The 19,771-nt window shown below is 38.2% G+C and overlaps 1 protein-coding gene across 1 annotated transcript in view; it reads right to left on the bottom strand.

Annotated features, from left to right (window-relative positions):
• Positions 1–14,509, bottom strand: part of LOC110168871 (teashirt homolog 1-like) — a 37,404-nt gene extending 22,895 nt beyond the window's left edge. The window contains exon 1 of the mRNA XM_055157097.1: positions 14,401–14,509. Coding sequence (XP_055013072.1) covers positions 14,401–14,440 — 40 coding nt within the window. The 5' untranslated portion in view covers positions 14,441–14,509. The remainder of the gene's footprint in view (positions 1–14,400) is intronic.
• Positions 14,510–19,771: the final 5,262 nt, after the last annotated feature.

Below are 19,771 nucleotides of genomic sequence, written 5' to 3'. Positions count from 1 at the left end.
ATAGTTTCTAGTCTTTCTGCAACATGTTCCAAGCAAGAAGAGCTGAGTGTACAAAGGCTTTCTTCTCCAGCTCGGTGTGGGCATAGGGAACAGAAAGCAAAAGCTGATTATTAGATCACAAGGAGTAAATTTTGCAATTCTAATAATAAAAAAAAAAAAATCTAAAAGAAAAAACAAAACAACAAAAACAAACTGAAGCTTGTCAAACTGTATTTCATTGGATCTTGATGTACTTGTCATGTTTGTGCCACTTTTGGCCGTGCACTGACAGAACCTGGAGAAAGACGGTGATGGACAGGTAAACATAGTCCAGTCGTAGACAGCTCTCCCAAACACAAGCAGAGAAGAGACAGGACCAGACAGATCAGACACTTAAGACAGGTGGGTATCTCAGTATGGGACACAGTGATGGAGCATTCAGGACATTTGGAGGTACATGAGACCTCCTGCGGCTCCGACGAGACAGGAGACTTAGGGGAGACAGGGCTCAGCTTATACCCCCTGTGAATGTCTCTGTCTGGGCGCAAGGGGCATCAGGCGGGAGCTAAGTTTTATGCGGGGGTCGGGGAGTGTTGTTGCATAGATATAAAACAGATTAGCTTCTTTCAGCTGCCTGTCACATAAAATGAACAATTTACAAGCAAGAAGACATCGATGAAAATGCCACAAAATAGAACAGGTCTGCAATATGGTCAGACATTAAAGGTGCATTGTGTAACTTTTCTGGTGAAGGGCCTGTCAAATGCTTCTCTCTTTGTCTGGAATGTTTCACAGTACGGTGTTAAACCTTCGTAGCTACATGGAGACTGGAGAATGCCTGTTTTTCTAGGTATTTTTGAGCTAGAAAACCACCTGTTAATTGAATAAATGTAAGGTAGAAGTGTTTAAAGTCATACTGTGGAACATTCCATGCAGAGGAATGGCATATCCATAGAAATGAGCATGTGATGTTTTAGTTGTTAATTGTTGTAATGTGTCTTTTGTGAAATCACAAAATTAAAACTGAATGAATGTGAGTTGTTGACTACCAGGGTATGTTTAGGTAGCCTGATTAATCGTTTCACTTCGTAGAAACCGTCTGACCTCACAGTCTTAGAATTTGTTCACTTGATCGCTGCTATTTGGTCATGACATATGTAATGCGCCGCTAACGGGGCTAACTGGTATATTAAGCTTTTGCCAAATCCCGTAGGAAGAAGGGCAATAACTTCTTTCCTCTTGAAAAAATTCCCCAAACATTCTCTTTGTTCCGGCTTTAAATCCTCAGTCTCAGGAATCGTTGATAACACTGAATATATGGCTCTTTGCTGATTGGCTGGTGCCCGAACTTGCACTTTGGGGTTCTTGCAAACCGTCTATTGTATTTTGATTCCTGGCCTAGTCGCTGGAGAGAAATTAAATTGAGCGGGGCACTAGGGGGCGCCAGGCTGGCTAATGTTTAGGCTGTACCTGCCCAAGGCCTGATAGTTGTATAGATTCTCATGTGCTAATTTGAGGTACTAAAATAAATATGTTTTAGTCTTGAGTAGAAGTTTTATGGATAACCATCTTGTCTGGAGATGATGTGACAGTCATGAGTTCGGACTTCAAAGACAACTCCACTAGACTCCACTGCTCTATGACCTTTGGGTTTCCACCAGACAACATTGTGACTACAAAATGAAACCAATGCAACAATGGTTTCTGGAAATATGTTAACACAGTCAGCCAGTGGGCCCATAAGAGTTGGCAGTATTACGTCCCAGCCTCTTTCAAATGTTCAGACTTCATGTTCTTGTAACCAGTTGACTGCCTCCTGAGCATCCGGCGAGAGAGCACTAGATGAGGCCTAGAGACAGCCGCGGAGATGAAAGAAAATATGAGCGGGCTGCGAGAGAATTGAGTCAGTAAGATCCAGATTGATGACAGATAGGAAGATGAGAAAAGGCTTACAGGGAGCAGGAGGGAGGCCAGTAATCCGCCCAAAAAAACATAGCGAAGGAGAGAGACTGGATAGAGACGGAGAGAGTGGAGAGTGTGCGCTACCCTCAAGGACGAAATGTCATCTGTTAACTGAAGCTATTCATACAAGCTTTATCTAAACTAATCTACTGTCCATGGATTTAATTAAGCCACCAACATATCAGTGACTTTTTAGTACTCTGACTGGCCACTCCCCTCATAACAGCCCACACACTCATGTACACTGTATATTTATCAAAAGAATATAAACAAATAAAATCATTCTGTATTAATTTGAAATCAAGGACAACCAGAACTACACAGGTACTAAGTAGGGATGCACCGATGCAATACTGGTGTTCAATTTCTGTGCCGATTTTTGGAAACTGATATCTCATTTTGGTCTATAAACTATGTATTTTTTTCAAAGCTGTTTTGTAGTTACTTTAAATGATAAATAACAGTTACTAGAGATGTAACAATATCGCCAAAAGTCTCACAATAATATCATGGACTGTCACAATATATCAAATTACAACTTCCTTTGCTTAAATGCATGGTTTTATAGTAGCAACAGCTTATGAATATTGGAAACTACATATCCCATGATTCATTTCAGTGCAAACAACATGAAGAGATATGTTTTTTACTTGAATTAATGGGATTATGATGGAAATAATTCACACCAAAATCTTCTTAAGGTATTTTAAAAGCAAAAAAGTGTCCCATCTACTATTATATTAGCCTCTCCTAAATATCTCAATAAATATCGTACCGTGAGATGCATATTGTGATAATATCGTATCGAGAGATTTGGATATCGTTACATCCCTAAAAGTTACAAAACAAAATTGTAACATTTTTAAAAGGAAATAAAACCTATAGTTCCAGTTTCTGCACTAGTATCGGTTGATATCGGCTATTGGGTACCAAAGTATTGACATCGTAAGTGCTGGATCAGTGCCTCCCCAGTACTAAGCTCAAAAATATGTGCATTTACCATCAGAATATACTTAATTTGTATTTTGAACACACACACAGCTAACAAACAAGTACTGGCTGCTTTAGAAGTGACTGTAAATGAACTCATCCATCATTACGCTCTATTAAACACTAACATTATGCACGTGATTACTTTGATTGACAGATGTCTGTTGGCCGTCCCAGCTGTGCACTGAACCGCACATTCACCTCTAGTCAGTGTTTCTCCTCTCCCATCCATTAGAGCCATCCTGCATTTTGAATGGTCTGAGGAAGCAGATGCATTGTAAATAGAGGGGGGTAATATACTGGATCGTGTGTATAACAGGGATGTAACGATATCAAAATGCCTCAAAACTATATTTTCTCAAGGTTCGATATTATTGCGATATTTTGTGGAGGCTTACAAAGTTGTGAATATGCTAATTTTTCCTTTTAAAAGCTTTTCGTACTGTTATAATAAGAATTAAGAATTAAAAGCGCTTTATAACAGTTATTTCTTCGTGTTGTCTGCGCTGACAACACCAAAGGATCATGGTCTATGTAGTTCCCTCTGTTTTTTTTTAGCTACTGCTGCACCATGGCAAGGCTAGGCAAGTTTATTTGTATAGCACAATTCAAACACAAAGTAATTCAAAGTGCATTACAGAATTAAAAAAGACATTAAAGTCACAAAGAAAGACATTAAAATCACGATCACTATTAATTTAAGCAAAGAGACATGTAATCCGATATATTGCGATGGCGTTCGATATTATTGTGAGACTTTTGACGATACGATATTACGATATTTTAGTTATTGTTACAACCCCAGTGTATAAAGTGACATTTCTGCTCTTTTGTCAGCAATTTTATATACTTAGTACTGAAGTAACACATTTAAAGAAGCATTTTGGCTTATTTGTTCAACTGCCAAAACTATCTGCTCATAAATTTCAGGATACGCCAACAATAGAGACATTTGTTTTTGTCTATTTCACCATTAGGACTCAGCGATAAAGAAGAAAAAAATAAATCATCATATCACAATTTTTTTAAGCTGAGATCACAATTTAAATTTCACATGTTTGCACCAAGACCTGCATAAAAGCTAAATCACAACATGACACATATTTTTAATCAAAATAGCAGATCGTCCTAGGATCGTCCCAGAATGATTCTTATTTTTTTTACTGGCCACATTCCACTTCTTATTATAAATCAAAATGTAAAAAACTGACATCAACTTGTGCAACAAAGAAAGTGACAAATAAGTAATGCTAGTCAAATACTGTCCTAGTTTGTCTTAAATTCAGTAAGACTATTTACTGGTGGTAGTTGACCCAGAAAATCTCATAATGACTTTTAGTTAAAGCCTAAAGTATTCTATAATTTAGTTAAAACCTAAAGTTTCTATATTGTGCAAAATGTATTCTTGTGATCTTTAAGACATGTTATAATGTTACATCTAAAACATACCAGGAGTTTTGTTGGGTTTTATTCATGCATGTTTGAGTAATCATTTATTATTAGTCTGTCTACATCTCCAAAGCTCAAAATCCTCTAATCCACCTTGTGATTTCATGAAGCGGTAGTTTTCAAGTTACCAGCTACCTTTTGTTCAATAGAGATTGGCAATTTCATGGCTGAAATTATCCAAATTATTCTAGTGAAGGTGTGTGGAGTTTAAAAACACGCACTTAGAGTTTTAAAGTCACGCACTTGTATTACAACATGACATCACAAGGTGGAACAGAGTTTTCTATTTGAGAGAAGAACTCTGTCTAAATACACAGGGTTTGTGTGTTAAACGTGTACGAAACAAAACACAACTCCGGGTTTGTTTTTGATGAGGAAACCATATTATAACATAAATCAGAAAAATAGGGCAACATGGGCCTTTTAACAGATGAGAAACATTGGGCTATTATACACATCTACCTGGCAACAGTCCAGAAAACACGTGCAGCACCAGCCCGTATTATCAGGGACTAATAAGAGCACGGTCAGAGTCGCTAGCCCACCATAAATCAATGCTCAAAATAATTGCTAATACACTGCTTATCGATTAGCATGGCGGCCCTGCTCTCATTTCACAGGGCGACGGTGGCTAAGCACTAGTGCAGTGACAAGGGTAAAGTGTTATTTCTCCAAAAGGCCCAGAGACAGACAGCTGGGCACGGGGAGATGACTGGAGGGGCTGCGCCTGTAATTCTTAATTGACACCTGTCAGGCCCTGGCGGCACACACAGCTGCTGCAGGGGAGTGCTGTTCACCTGTCACTTTTCATATGGTTTTCTCACACACTCATCTCATCCTTTGTTGTCTTCTGAGCTTTTATGTGGATATACTTTACCAAGTCCTCCACTCGCCAGATGTGTTGTTATCATATAGTTAAAGCGTCTCATATTTTTCTGATACTTTCCCGCATGAGTCAGTATAATCTGTCATTTAACCAGGACAATATTTTTGAATAGACAAGATGACAAAGCAGTGTTTTTGAAATCGAATATTGTCCAGATTACAAGATCTTTGAAACCGTTTCCCTATTTTACAGACATTACACAACAGACGTGAGTCACAATACGATATTTTCTGAATTACATTTTGACACAAAGATTTGACGCTTGATACCAATTTTGAGGACAATTTTCAGCACAGAGTTGTAGTCGCCCAGTATTCCTACGTGTCCAAATGAGTATCTAGATTAAGTATTAATATCTGAATATCGATTTATATCAATTGTAGAACCAAAATATAACTTGATTGCCATGTGCAAAAAGCGTGACACATGACTACATCCTTTTTATATTAAGTTAACCAACCCATAAAATCTTCTAACAGCGCAATTTTAACATAGCCTCAGTCTCTTTCATGTATTTAGCCAGTTCAATTAGTCATGAAATCACATGAATGTAGCCTTGAGTGCCATTTAGGATATTCAGCTTTTGCCAATACACAAAATGTAGCTCAAATTTTCCCACAATCCTCTGCAACCATCAACAGAGCATGTTTCCAATTGTGTAAACACGGGTCAAATACAGTTTGCTTTTGTCCTTTTCCTCACAGCCTGTTTCGCTCAATCACCGGGCGGATTTGGACCCTCTAATGCTTCAGAATAATTAGCAATCAGAACGATCTTTCATTCATAGCTGTAATCCTCGTATTATTTTACATCCCCGCTTTCTGCATTGTGCTTTTGTTTTGCAGCTGTTTTGAATCACGGCCAAGGGGAGATCTTTGTCAATGGAAAAATATAGCCGAAATACACTCTATACTGCAGGACGCCGGTGTCTGAATGACCTTGCTTTCTTTATTTCTCTATCAAAAGCTCCTTGTGTTTTGCTTGAGTGAAAATCCAGGTTTTCCGGCTTCCTCTGAACCTCATTAAGCATAGGGATAGTTTACCTCTTACACCCAATCCCTTTACGTACTCCCCAAACCTAATTCACCACATATTTTCAATCGGCCGCTCTCTTTTCCATAAGAGCGGTCATCGATCTTCATTTGTCACTTAACCCCCGTGAAGATGAGGACAGGGCGTGCAGTTGTGCGCGTTTGCGTCTTTAGATTTCCCCCTTACATGCAAATGAAATCGCGGGATTAGCCAAGTGTGTGATAGCAAATATATCCAGCGACTCCTTCAGTCAATGTCACCTGTTAATGACACTTTACACATGCTGCCTTATCGCGCCATCCCATAATATTCACCATCTTCGCAAATGCAGGGTTGCTGATGCATAGTAAAATACATAAACTTGTTCAGAGCTCATATACACCAGGCTAATAACACAAATACGACCAAGCCCGCTCCTGACAAATGTCGTTAAATACTTGATCACAAGCGTCTGATAAAACCAACTGGATTAATAGTCATCACTGGGGTGTTTGACAGCTGCTGCGCGCTGAAAATATAACGCAACACAACAACAAGAAATTATTTATGTGCATTTGGATATTGAATCATTTCTGAAATTCAATCAAACTCAATCACAAGCCTATGATAAATTATGCAGATCCTTGTTTGTGTCAGATGCCCTTCCTCTGAATGGGAGCAGCATACAGTTACCCTGAGACATTGGCTATACAAAAAAAACTGTGCAGATGCACGCGGAATAATATATTTGTGGTAGTAAATACAAATTAGTCGTTAATTTGATATTCAGTTGTGGCTGATCTGTTTAGAATGCAGCGCGCCCCACGTTTAGAGTGAACACATGAGACACTAATTCATACAATTCAATTAAGGGTGGGGAAAACCCTACAACTCTTTAGGCTAGAGTTGGCATAAAAATCAATACCGAGATACTAATTGATTCTAATATTAGAATCAAAAATATATTTATTTATCTATTTATTTTATTAGAACTAGTATAAGACCACATTGAAATATTGGAGAAACTAGTATTTTGTACGGATGTGACAATAACCGAAATATCATATTGTATCTTCAAAAAATTGTCACAATAATATTGAATTACATTGCTTAAATGCATGGTTTTATAGTAGCAACAGCTTATAAACATCAGGAACTACATATCCCATGAATCATTTCAGCGCAGACAACATGACGTTATGTTTTTATTTGAATTCTTGGGATTATGGCAGAAATAATTCACACCAAATTCTTGCCAGAGTATTTTAAAAGCAAAAAAAGTGTCCTATCTACAATTATATTAGCCTCTCCACAATATCGCAAAAAATATCGTACCGTGAGATGCATATCGTGATAATATCGTATCAAGAGATTTGGATATCATTACATCCCTATTATTTTGTATTGATTTTTTTTGTCAGAGTGTTTTTGGAGTATTGAATTCGATATTGAATATAATTTTCTTTAGGATCGAAATGGAGTTCAACAATGTTCTTCAACAGGTTGTACACTTAACATGTGAATTTAGAGCCTTTAATGAATGTGACCACACAACCCCACCCCCAGCCCCACCCTCTACTATGTTTGCTTTGTTGTTTAGAACAAGTTTAAATGTGGTTAGCCCCTGTAGTGATTTATAAAACGTAATACGGAATTATTATTTTTAGTTTCACAATAAACCGAGGCACACTGGCCATTCTAGGAAAGGTTAGTGCCCCCTTAAGCCTCCCCTACTCTGCCACTCCTACAGCGCAGCTTTGATACTAATAAACAAGTCGACAGGTATTCCTAAATGAGACTTTCCAGCTACATACCACCACGTTCAACACTTTTTCAACACTCAAAGCAGCTACCACCCCTTCACTTACTACATTACTACGTTTTAATCAGTGCAACCACAGGAATTTGCCAATTTTACAGTGAAGCGCACAAAGGTTGGAGATCCGTGAAGTGGCTAACATCAAGCTGACGCTATAAAGGCAGCTTGCAGACTTGACACTTTGCAGAATTTGTCAGCATTAATCTGTGGGTCCCTGTCACTGATCCGTCAGCTACCTGGATAATTAGGGAGCGTGGCTAACGATGCCATTGAAAAAAAGAAGAGAAGACGCAGAAACACTTCCCCCTCAACCACCTTCAAGTTGTAATTAAGAGACTACTTTTTGCATCAAGGTGGCAGTGTAAAAGAATCGTCTAATGTCACTACCTTTACTAAGTCATTTAAGTGGATAAGCCCATTTAGACCATTTTAAGCAGCGTTACATCTTTTTCATATGAAGATTTCTGTTTACATTGTTTAAATAATAAAGCAATGGCAATGTATGAAGAGCTATTCACATATTTCTAAGGACAAACTAATTAGTGTGTGAAGGCTTGAAGAGACACATCTCCAAAAGTCAGGTTTGACACTATCACAGTATCACTTCTCTTCCTCATGACCCACACCAATGCTGTCAGGACGAGAGGGAGGAACCGGAAAAGGATCAAATACGCCAAAGATTCAGGCAGGAGATAGAAAGGGTACTGAAAAGTCACACTAAGATGAGCAAAAATGGTGGGTTTATTTGGTTGTGATCAAAACTTCTGTATTTGTTTATCTGAGTTGGGATGAGATATAATTTGGGTTACTGATTGATTGATTGATTCCTTTATAGTCAGTGAATAAAAAGAAAAAAAAAAAAAAATTACAATTAGCAACTCTGAGGTACACAGACACAGACCACAGCCAAGACAGGAATGTGACTAAATAATAAAAGCTATTTGTTTTTTTGGCGAAGCTACAAACTAAAACATATAAGGATAATTACAACATTTAAGACAATAAAACAATTTGAGGCATGTGCTGCTTAATGCAATCCAACTGAGAAGATTAGGGATGCACCAATCCGATACTGATATCAGATATCAGCGCCGATACTGAAACATTTTGCTGGCTAGGATATCGGCTTCCAAATATCGGTTCAGCCCATATCCTGATCAGATATATACATTTACGTAATAAGACTATTTATTGGTGGTAGTCAGCTCAGAAAGTCAGGTTAGTTGAGAGATTAATAACAGCTACATAACACAATTTGTCTTATTTTATTTTTGTTTTAAGGAAATAAATGTTTTCAGTCTCTGCACTGGTATCGGTTGATATTGGGGATCGGCAAATACGTAAAGCTTTAGTATTGGAATCAGTATCGGAACTGAAAAAGCTGGATCGGTGCATCCCTAGACATAAATAAGGGCCAGAGCAATAGCACTTGTCCGACATAACATACACATACAGTATATATCTTTTTCTAAATTGTTGATGCCATTTAACTGCCATGTTACTCTACGAATTGAATAAATATCACTAAAAAGAGAAACCTGGTATTTCCATGATTTGTGACTATTTAAAAACTGTGGTCTGCTTCAGTCTTAAGGCATTACAATAGCTTCTTTTACCGATAGGGAAGAAAATGAGTACAAAAGCAGTACATTTTCTATACTGCCATTTGACCCTTTGAACCTCTATAAAATAAATGGAAACTTTACTAACTCACTGACAAGTTGAGTGATTAGATGACATATTCATTACTTCTGCTGACAGTGAGAGATTTGTGGCTGCCAGAGAAAGGTGGAGTTACTGCGTTGCCATTAATAAAAATATGTGACCTTTGTATTAAAATATCACATGTTTGGTGGCACTGGGAACACCTTTTGTACTGGTGTGAGTAACTGTACCACACATACTGATTCCAAGAAGTCTCTCTAAACAATATGGCTTCATCGAAATACTGGGAAAAAAATAGACTGTTAATGAAAACAAACCCAGCTAGTGGTAGTGTCACGATAACAAATTCTGAAGTTTGATATATTGCTGAAGTAAATATAGACAATAAACAATAATTGAAACTAATTTATGCCACTGCCACAAAAACCCAACAGCAGATTCAAACCACAAAAAACTATTCTAAATGTACAATATTGTCAAAAATCATGATCTGTAATAAATAAACAGCAAAATGAAACTCTCTAGTACTTAGTTTCCACCTGTAATGAGTCATAGAAGTGATTTGTTCAACCTTTTACACCTCAAACTTTATTGTATAGTGAAAAAATAACAAAAAATCTCTCAGTAGATGTACACACAATAAATACTGACCCCGCCCCCCCAAAAAAAATAATGTTCCAGCTTCCATATATTGAAAGATAAGTCTATGTAGTATTTACGATATAGTGACAGGACTAGCTAGTAGCAGTGTAATCTATATAATACATATATTATATAAAGACAAAAAATGAAAATTCAATATGGAAATGTTAAGGTGGACCAGACCAATCAGCCAAATGCATGCATTCACTAAAAAGTTTAAATAAAACTGACAGATATGAGTAAACAAATACAAAAACAAAGAATTCATTTATAGCTGAAATATAGTTTAAGTCTCCCATTAATACAGGAGACTATGGTGGGCCCCCAATAGTCTACCAGTTGTCTCCCATAGTGTATAGACAACCTGGACTACAATGGCATAACAAAATTACAGTTTGTTGCTCACTGTATTATTAAGAGACTACACTGGTCAAAAGACCTGCATAAACATTAAATACAGGCAGGAAGTGACATTTATACTATATAAAAAAAATACGATTTAATTATTCAAACAAACATGATATGTTGCCCCATACTCTTAACTCAATCTATGGGAAACACTGAAATATAATTTAAAGTTGGAGATAGAAATACACCTTATGAACTTGATCTTTAGTTTCCTACTGTCCCTTCTTATGTGCGATGCAAAGAGATACAATTACTAACCTAACACGCCTCAGTGCTTCTCTCATCTTACATTTTCTGCAATAAATCATATCATTGCATTGTTTACCTTACATTAATTACAAAGGTAGAAAATGCCACAAAGCCACAAACTCCGTCAGAGGAAAGGGAACAAAAAACACTGAAAATGACGACAAATGACTGCAGCAAAACCCGGTGCTGCTCAAATTGCACTGCACTGAACCCGACTGCCAAAACCAACAGATGTAGTAATGCCGTTCCAAACCAAAAAACACTGATGTATTGTCACTGGTCATAAAGTAGATAGGGAGCAGCGCCATTACCGGGTCTAAAAATCATCAACGTGAATGATGAAACAAAACCTATTTCAACTGGCATACAAAGAAGCATTGAAAGCTTCCTCACTAGGGAGCAAGCAACACTTTGTTTCAGTGACGAATCTAGGCTGGTGGAAATATCTGCTAATGTGTTATGAAAAATATAGACTGGTTTATAGGTAGAAGCAGCTCACACGTATTGCCATCAGAGGAGGTGTTAAACTTTTGGATACCGCAAATAGCTGTGGAAATAATATAGAGACAAAGCCTGCCAAGCCTGGATTGACCATTACTGCCTGTGATGTATGTGTCTGTCACACAAGCAGACAATTAAATCAATATTCAAAAAGCGCAGTGAGAATGAGGCCACTTCAGAGCTGAGCTGGGAGCACAGGAGAGAGAAACACACATTTTTGTTCTGTCTTTTTAGTCCTTGTAGATAGTAGTACATATGATTACAATGTTTGATTGCAACGCCAATGAGAAGCTCTAACATCAACCAAACATAAGACAATTGCCCTGAACTTCTGGTTTCATGTTTTTGCAAATATTTTTTATGAAATAGTGTGACCAAAACAATGTAGAGCTTCATCTGTCATTTCATATAGCCTCACATTTAGCCTTGTTGTGCTGTATTCTGCTTTTTCACACACATATTCTGCTTGCTACAGTAGTACTTTTGCTCTCTGAACAGTTGTATTTGTGTGAATTTTGTGAGTGCACTTTGGGTGAGATCACCACGTACCGCCCTCCTATATCTGACCTTTCGATTCACAGGGAAAGAGGTTGGCAATATATCGAAATATCTGCATTATCTTGAATTATGTTTTGTAGATGTGCAAATTTATAAATAACAAATACTTTTTATTTATATGGTGCTTTTCAGGACACTCAAATATGCTTAATATCGAGAATATAGTTTCTTTCACATTTGTCCAATAATTCACCTTCAACAAACATTCAACATTTAAAGATATTTTAGAACTTTTATGTTAGATTTTCATAAAACTATCTTAAGATCTACATTATAACATATTTAGATATTCATGATTGTCAATACTGCCCACACCTACGCCAGACATAGCTTTAGTCGACTGAGAATTTCTTTAGTCGACTGAAGGTCTAGTACAGAGAGTCCATCATTAAACAACATGTATATTTAGCATTAGCAATATCTAAAAGTAGAGTAGGACCAGCCACTTCAGAGCTGAACTGAATGACCAGCAGATAGGAGAACAGAAATCACACACTCTGGCTCTGTCTTTGTGGTAAAAGGTTTCACCAGTGTCCACACTCTAAACTGGCACAATTCATTTCAGTGATACGGCTCTCTGCCTCTTCAAACACATTTCTCCAGATCCGTCACTAAAGCCTCGCGTCAATTAGAAATTACAGCCCCACCGAGTTCAAAGTCTTTTTCGTCACAACCTTGATTAAGTCTGCTTAACCTCACATTTCCACCGACTGCTTAGCATTCTGGGGCTGTTTTATGCAGCTTTGGTCATTACGCCGCACACTTCAAAGGCAAGTCATTTGGAAATGTGTCAATCACGCACATCTCACAGGGACATCAAATAGATCCAGGCAAAAACATGCAAACCCCCCCTTACTGGAGGAGGACAGGGCATGTATGGTCAGTATTCAGACAACAACAAAAGGAACTCACGTAGTATTCACTGTGAGAGTTCACCGTGTAGTACTTAATACTATTCTGTCATAACAAACTTGAACCCATGTATGTTTTGATTTTTTTAAAGGCCTAAGCTTTACACAAAAATGGTGGAAAAAAAAGGGGATAAACATTACTCTAAAATATTGTTCTTGTCATTCCAGTGTACGTTACAATTGTCTTAAACTTTTAATGACTTGCTTGTAGCTATAGAGACAACAAAGAGCAGTCTGTCTATAGTATGAATGAGGATTTACCAACACTTCCTGATTGTGAAAGGGCAGGTCAAGAGCCCGCAGTGACCATTACAGCTTCAGCCTGTGGTGTTAGAGGGCTGCCCCTAATAGATGATCCTCTGTGTGATCTTGCTCCGCACCAGCACTCCCAACTCCCCCAGGCCCTCCCCCTTTGGGCTTTAATCGCAAAGTATTTACCCTGCTTGAGAACTTTTTCCTTTCAATTTGTCTTTTCTTTTGCTTCTCAGCTGGGGGCAAATAAAAGAGAAAAGTTGTCCTTTGAGTGAGACCAGCTGCCGGCGCATGCGTGTCTCTATGCTGAATGATTTACTGATGTTTATCAGGAATGAATAGATCAAAGGCAGTCGCATGACAGGCGATCAATCAAGCATCAAATCAGGAATGGCAATCCCAAAGTGGAACGCAAGCTCAAAATACGCCACTTCTTTCTTTATGGGACTGTTTTTTCACTGGCACTAACACATCAAACACGCTGGCCTGTAGAAATGAGATAAGATGAGCTTTGTTTGGAGAACTTGGATGCTGGCACCTAGTCCAGGATCAGCTTTAAAGCACTGAAACTGAAGTGCAGCATTTATTTCTCTCAGGCAGAATTGGCTTTGAGGCATGGCCGTGTAAATGAAACAATACAACTGCCAGTCAAACATGCCCAAGCAGATAAGTGCAAAACACGTATTTATTGCTTCAAAGATATGGACGTAGCTACAGTTTGGTTAGAGACAGGAGCTGGAGTGCTTTAAATAAAATGAATGCTCTCAAGAGTGTCACTGTCACTGTACTTGTGTGACCCATTTGTGGAAGCTCTTCTGGAAAAACAAAGTGGCCATTATTGGGTCGTGATAAAAAGACAATGCACTGCTCTTTTATTAGTGTAGGAGGAAAAGTGAAAAGCCAAATATCTGTTGCAAATATCCAAAAATCTAAAACTTACGTTAAACCCATTGCTGATTATGATATATTGTAGTAGTGTTGTAGTTACTACGTAGTGAAGAAGGCTATATGAGGTCGTATAGTAGGTCCATTAACCCCAGTGTGCTGCGTAAACTTGTCCCATTACTACTGCGTAGGACTAAAGTTAGCGTGGGTGCGAGTGTGAGAGGGGGGCTTACCTGATGACCGCCGCGGCGCTTGCTGCTTTCTCCTCGGCATGCTGCTGCAGGACTTTCCGCTGGACTTTTCATGCGAAGACCACGATTAGTGGACGGGAAGAGGAGGAAACCTGGACCGGGCGAAATCAAATCCGTGTCGTTTTGTCCACACTTCTTCAAACGTGGTAAAAACAGAAAAGTCGCTAAATTAGATCCCGCGAAGAAGTTCTGATAAGTGCACACTTTACGCACGTTTGTCCATCCTAGTTACGTCGCGTTATTTTAGTGTACAAACGTGTTATTGTCACAAGAAGTGCCTCGTTAACTTCTGTCGTAACTCGTCGCTGGCTGACTGGCAGAAAACACACGGAAAGCCCCGGAGAGTGGGCAGAGATACGGGCTGCTGCCGAACGAGCTCCGCGCCGAAAAGAAGAGCTTCGCCGCGCTTTCTGGACAGTCTCTCATTCCTCTTTTTGCACCAAAGCAAAATAGTATTGAGTCCGAAGTGCGTCGTGTTGTCTCTGTGCTGGTGGAGGTCTCTCTAAACGTGGGAAGAAGAAAAGAATGACACTTGAGTCGCTTTAGGTGGACGTCAATCACTCAAACAGAAAGCCTACAGCGATCAGCGTAATACTCACATCTCCGCTGTTGTCGACACGGACACTTCCTCCCCAAAAACACCCGAGTCTGTCCCGCTATCCCAACAGCTCTCACAGACCCAATCTGTCTATTCTGTTGATTATTGTTGATTTCGGGGGCACCGCAGTGAGGTGTGCGCACATTGGAGATGCACGCTCCGTTCAGACAGCTCTCTCTGATCGACAGACACATGCAGCTGCCTCTCTTCGGCCCGGGCTCTTTACTCCACCCCTCCGCGCGAGCGTCACCCTGACAGTCAGAGCCCACCTGTCAATCTGCTCCTCATCCCGGTCTTTCATTCGCTGCTGTCCCGTCCTGTCCCCGCCACCATCACTAATGCAGCTTGTTTGTGAACGAGAGCGCACCCCCCAAACTGTTTCTGTGCGCTCTGCCCACGAGTGTATCGCTTCATATTTACAATATAAACATTTCAAATAATGCAGGTGTGGATTTAATTTGTTAGTTCAACTCATCCTTCTTTTAAAATTAGCAATTTATCACACTCGTCATAAACGTAAGCATCAGAAACTTGCGCGTAATTCTGTCCTCATTCAAACAAAAACATCCAGACTGCATTTGATTTGTTGGTGATTATAACACAAAGTCTATGGATATAATTTTTCACATTTGACAAATTGGAAATTGTCCAAGCATGTTTTATGTTGTAAACAGTCTACACAAATTACGCGTAGACTACTTTTCTATATCACTTAAATTTGAAGCAAAAGTTTGAGCAGTGACGGGTGTTTCCAAATTTATACATCTGATCAAGAAATGTTATTCCCTAATTATGTAAAATTCTAACTTTATATGTGAGATAAAACTATATTTCCAGTCCACCCATGTGCACTTTATTGAGTGGTGCAAACCGGGTGCGTTCTGGTTCAAACTTCTCAAATACGTGGATATTTCGGGGTGACCTCTTTAGTGGGACAAAGGAGACTGCGGATCGATTCGTTCCACCTTTTTAGAGCGGCTTCTGGGGAAGGGGAGGGGCTCTGAATCCACAAGAGGCGCCCATTAATAGCCTACTCTCCATCCTAACTATTATGCACCGTAAAGTGTTTATAAAGGGCACGGGCTATGAAATGTTAACCTAAACGAGGCGCTTGATGTAGCTCTTTTACCTTTTCATTTTTACACCAAATATACGACAAAAACTGGTCAGATTTTCCTCACAAAAACTATGGGACTACCTTACTATTACTATAATTCTCCCCACAAGGACTGAAGAGGCTGTAAACAGGATACAAACTTTTAGAAACTCAAGCCACACCGGTAAGTAGCCACCTTTCTCTCTCTCTCTTCCCCTCCTAAGCTGCTCTGTCTCCGTCTGTCTATTGGGTATTTCTGGGGCGACGGGCAGTCTTCAAAACGGATTATCTACACGGGGAGCACGTCTGGAGTCGCTTATTATGAGCTGAAAGAAATAAAGTACCGCCCCAACATCTGTCTGTCGCTGTCTGTCACGCAGACCCGCGCGCTGATTGATGGAGAGCACTTACGTCACCGTGTTTTCAGTCCGTGCGCGCCTGAGAGATAGTGCGTCTCGGGAAGATTTCGGTTAATATCTGACATGAATGGAAGAATTACTATGCTTTAAATTGTATATTTAGTTTACTCAAATAGTTTTTGGTATAAAATAACGTATAACACACACTTTTAAACTTAGTAGTGGCACAACAATGCGTGCGTAAAAATAGAGTATATAGACTTTACGGTTTTATTGACAGTTTTATAACAGCCTTTCTGAAGGGACAACATAATATATATATTTTTTACATTTTGGATTTGGATAGTTTTGAAATCATAAATATAGAAAGATCTTTGCTTACTTTTTAAAATAAAGTCCAATAAAAGGTTTTAAGGTAACACTGACTGGATACACTTCTGTCTGACTCATGTGTCTCCAAGACCTATTCAAATACTGCACAGATTTTGTAAATGTATTAAGTTCTAAAACACAAAGTAATCTCAAAGCAAGTTCTGATATATTTTCAGTAGCCTGTTAAAAACAAGAATAAAACGTGCGTGTACAGTATTACTCGCTTTACTTTGAAACTCCAGTATTTTTTGAACCGTGCGCGTTGGCAGCAGTGGTGGTTGTGTGAAGGCTGCGTGTACAGAGAGGCAGCAGCAGAGATGAGAGAGCGGGCTGCCTCAGATGTACCAGCAGGGGGGGACATGTGGTCCAGGAGCAGCGCACTCTTATCTCTGCGCCATCAGGGAATCTCGGAGCAGGAAAATTAAAATCAACAGGATACTTTCTCATTAAACATCATTTATCTACAATTATATTCCTCAATCTTAAATATATTTGATATGAAAACACCAGAACTAAAGGTGACATATGCAGATCTGTGAAAACAAACCTGTCTTTTTGTCCCCTTCTCTTTGGTAAAATCAGTAACTTTTTTTTCTACACTAATTTTCTTTTCTTTCTTTCATTTTCTATTCTTGCTAAAACGTTTTAAAAGTAACAGTATTATGAAAGTATTTTCCAAATTCACATAATAGCCAATAATTGCAGCAACTTTTACACAACCTAGCAATAATATTTATCAACACTAAGAATTAATCATGATTAAAAAAAAAAAAAAAAGGCATCCATGTTATTTTTAGTTTTAGTTAACTCTCTTTTGTCCTTTGCTTTCAGAAACGTTGCTCTACTGCGATGGCCGATAAATCTGATTTTCCACACACTGCCTACAAGGTGAGGAATAAGTTTCGACACCAAAAGTAGCCTATTTTTGTTAAGAAATGTTGCCGTGTATACAGTATATCATGACTTGAACATATGAAAAAATGTAAGCTTGATAATATGTGTTTATGATTATGCTACTGTATGAAAAGTATAAAAGTTTTGTGAACAGTTAGTATTTTTGGTGCTGCAGTGTAATTTGGGGAAAAAAGTTTCAAAAGAACACAGTTTTCTCAATAAAAGCCAAAGCTGCTTTAAATTATTCGCATTTTGTTGTTTGATTGACATAAGATTTGGAACACATTTGCACTTTTTTTTCTTCCTTTGAGATTTTGCTGTAAACAGATTTTCACTGAAGCAACTAAAGTTTTAAGATTTGATTTCTCCCTTTTGGCGAATCGTATCCACCTAAAACAGTGCCGACAGATACCAAGCGTTTAATGTCTACCTTTTAATACTCATACATACTTAATGCTCTGCTGCATATTTTGGCCCGTGGCACAGAGTCAGAGCTGGTTTAGAGCCGTGAACCTCTCATGTCGGAAGGTTCAGGCTCCACACTCTGCTTGGTGCTGTTCAGATCTCATCCTCATTTGGGAAACATTAAATAAACCATGTGTGTTTTTATCATTGTTATTTACTATTAAGTTTGTTAATCTATGCATTTACAGATTTTATATTGAAACACTATATTTACATTTTCAATTTCAGCTACGTGAACCCAAATTCAATTCAATCTTTGTCAAAAACATATAATATCTGGTTCATAGTAAGTATATATAAAAAATAAGAATAAAAATGTAAATATACATTGCTTGTTATAATGTATATAGACAAGAACGCCAATGTCTCCACAACTTTGAGGTGAATCTGACAGAGCTCCTCATAGATTGTTTTGAATCCGAAACAATGATTTGAACCAATGTGTAAAAATAAAGTCTGAATTGTTGCCAACACTTTAAACTTGGATATACATTTCACCATCTAGAATCCAGTCCTGTGAATAAATGTCATTATTATTTTTTCTTTAGTTTCAAATGTGTTAATATTAAGTTTACTTTTAAGGAAACCTGTCATTATGCAAGCCAGACAAACTTATTCCCGCAGTGTTATTCTTTTTCTTTCTCTTAATGTCATTCAAAGCAGGCAGCACCTCCTCTTCATAATCTTAAATAATCTTCAATCATCGATGGGTCTTATCAGATTGTCGACAGTCATTGACAGCCTGAATATAAGAATATATAATAAAAAAATAATAAAGCTATGGCTCTAACTTTGACATGAGCTATATCTCTGCACATCTATCAGATAAGGCTGCATAATTAAAATGCCAAGTGTGGAGCACCCAGAGAAAGAGGTCTTGATATTTTATGAAGATTTGCGTTGCTGTGACTTGTTCTATGTGCTGGCTTTAAACGCGATATTTTGCGGTGAGTTTTGACAATGCAATTAAAGCTTTGTAATCCCCATCTGAGTTTGAAATTTGTCACTCTGGATGGTTTGCGTACAGATGAGACAGGAGCAAGTTTATTAAAGGTTTCCAGTCTCGTATGGATAGTATTTAATAAAGAGCTAAAGCATCGTATAGGAAAAGTGGATGGACTATAAAAAATGTAATCAAGTTTTTTATTCTTCCACGAAACACACATAAAATAAAATTCCAAATTCAATATGACTGTGCAAAAATGTAAACTAATATTAGAAATGGCCAGTATATCTGTATCAGTGGTGTCTATATTGGAAGTATAATGAAAATTTTGCATATTCATCGTAAGTTCATCGTGTTCAAATCGAAACAGAAAAGCAATTAGGTTAAACATGTGGCTGTTATTATTATGTTTACACAATTACCAGACTTTTTTGTACCCGATAAATCCATTTGTAATTGCTTAGAACAAAAATCTAAAGTGAATTTGTGAACTAAACTACAACTTTAAGAATTGCAATACATGTTATAATCTGATCGGTTATTGGCGTCAGCAACAAAAACACTGGACCATTGCTGAAAGAAAAAAACCCAAGGAGCGTAAAACCTCTGCCAAGGCACTACTT

The sequence above is a fragment of the Boleophthalmus pectinirostris genome, unplaced genomic scaffold (assembly GCF_026225935.1).
Source record: "Boleophthalmus pectinirostris isolate CB_2022bp ecotype Guang Dong unplaced genomic scaffold, ASM2622593v1 HiC_scaffold_21, whole genome shotgun sequence".
In the NCBI taxonomy this organism is placed as follows: Eukaryota; Metazoa; Chordata; class Actinopteri; order Gobiiformes; family Gobiidae; genus Boleophthalmus; species Boleophthalmus pectinirostris.
The sequence above is the reverse complement of the archived record's forward strand: the minus strand, read 5'-3'. Positions and strand labels throughout refer to the sequence as shown.